The sequence below is a fragment of the Equus quagga genome, unplaced genomic scaffold (assembly GCF_021613505.1).
Source record: "Equus quagga isolate Etosha38 unplaced genomic scaffold, UCLA_HA_Equagga_1.0 61142_RagTag, whole genome shotgun sequence".
Taxonomy (NCBI): Eukaryota; Metazoa; Chordata; class Mammalia; order Perissodactyla; family Equidae; genus Equus; species Equus quagga.
The window spans coordinates 3,070-4,688 of record NW_025800351.1 but is presented as its reverse complement, the minus strand read 5'-3'; the positions used below and the strand labels follow the sequence as shown (position 1 = coordinate 4,688).

The 1,619-nt window shown below is 51.8% G+C and overlaps 1 protein-coding gene across 1 annotated transcript; it reads right to left on the bottom strand.

Moving 5' to 3' along the window:
- Positions 1-695: 695 nt before the first annotated feature.
- LOC124234003 (histone H1.5) lies at positions 696-1,407 on the bottom strand. Its single transcript, XM_046651263.1, has one exon. It carries the CDS (start codon positions 1,396-1,398, stop codon positions 718-720), a length of 681 nt encoding a protein of 226 aa, XP_046507219.1. The 5' UTR covers positions 1,399-1,407; the 3' UTR covers positions 696-717.
- Between the last annotated feature and the right edge of the window lie 212 nt (positions 1,408-1,619).

Below are 1,619 nucleotides of genomic sequence, written 5' to 3'. Positions count from 1 at the left end.
TATGTGTCCAAGTACTAAATTCAATTTTACATATCCGTTCAGAAAAAACAAAATTCAGTATATACCTCCACAGCTGTACCAGCTAACTTCTATTCTGTGTCGATTTAGTTTTAAAATCTTAAATGCACTATAGCGTTCACGTATAGGATACTTGCCCCTCTCCTCCCCTGGTTAGATCTTGTGGCTTATATGGATGCATATACTGCCAGTCGATCACCTAAAGTAGCATAGTAACTGGCATTTAGGTGGCACATAAAACTAAGTAGGACTGGCGATTGAGCAAGAATTGCCCAATGGTAACGCGGCGCGGGCTTTTCAAATTTCAGCCTCTCCCTTGTTACGCACCGAGAATTCAAACATCTTAAAAAGCGACCGTCACCGACTCATACAAGATTTCTGGGACAGTTTTACAGGGGGTGCCACTGGCAACGGCTCCTAACTCCTATGGGTTTAGGATTTAAACGCCTGAACTTTGCTTACTATGCCGTTAGCGAACACTAACAGTTTCGCTTTAAAACGACCACAAGCAGGAGAAAAGCTGCGAATACCTATGTCACGTCAAGAAAAAAAATGTACTGTTTCACAGCTCTTGTGTAAACCGGTGAGAAGGTGACATTAATGATAGCATAGGTGACTCAGTGCACAGCTATTTTCGGAGACCTCTGGGTGGCTCTGAAAAGAGCCTTTGGGGTTTTGTCAGTCCTAAACGCCGACTACCTACTTCTTCTTGGGAGCCGCCTTCTTCGCCTTTGCAGCTTTGGGCTTGGCTGCCTTAGGCTTCGAGGCTTTGGGCTTCGCCGCCTTCGGCTTCACTGCCTTGGGCTTGGCGGGGCTCTTGGCAGCCTTCTTCGGCTTGGCAGCAGCTTTGGCCTTCTTGGGGCTCTTAGCCACTTTCTTGACACCAGCTGCCGCGGGCTTCTTGGCCTTCTTGGGGGTCTTCTTCACAGCTTTCTTGGCTCCCGCAGCCTTCTTGGGCTTCTTAGGGGTGGCCCCTGCGGGCTTTTTGGCTTTTGCTGCCCCCGCCTTCTTGGTCTTGGGTTTCGCCTCCCCGGAAGCCGCCTTCTTGTTGAGCTTGAAGGAGCCCGAAGCGCCGGTGCCCTTGGTCTGCACTAGTGTGCCCTTGCTCACCAGGCTCCTGAGGCCCAACTTGATGCGGCTGTTGTTCTTCTCCACGTCGTAGCCGCCAGCCGCGAGGGCCTTCTTCAGTGCAGCCAAAGACAGGCCATTGCGCTCCTTAGAGGCGGCCACCGCCTTAGTGATCAGCTCAGAGACTGGAGGCCCGGTAGCCTTACGCTTAGCCGCGCCACCGCTCGCGGATTTCTTGGCTGCCTTCTTCTTGGCAGGAGACTTCTCCACCGGCGCCGGGGCAGCCGTCTCAGCAGGAGCGGTTTCCGACATAGTGATGAGAGTACCCGCTAGAGGAAGAGAGATTCAAAATCCAAAGAGCAAGTTTTGCAATGCTGTAGTGCTCGGGCCCGGGACTTATATAAGCCGGTGCTGCCCTGTGATTGGTGGAGCGGCCAATCCACCGCCCTCAGGCAGCCGCCTCTCCCGGTTGGACTCCCAAATTGTGTTTCTTAGTCCCCAAAATTTGATTAAATGCTGAAAATAATAGTACA

Coding starts and splice junctions, on each gene's coding strand:
- LOC124234003 (XM_046651263.1), bottom strand. CDS start 1,398: ATGTCGGAAACCGCTCCTGCTGAGACGGCTGCCCCGGCGCCGGTGGAG.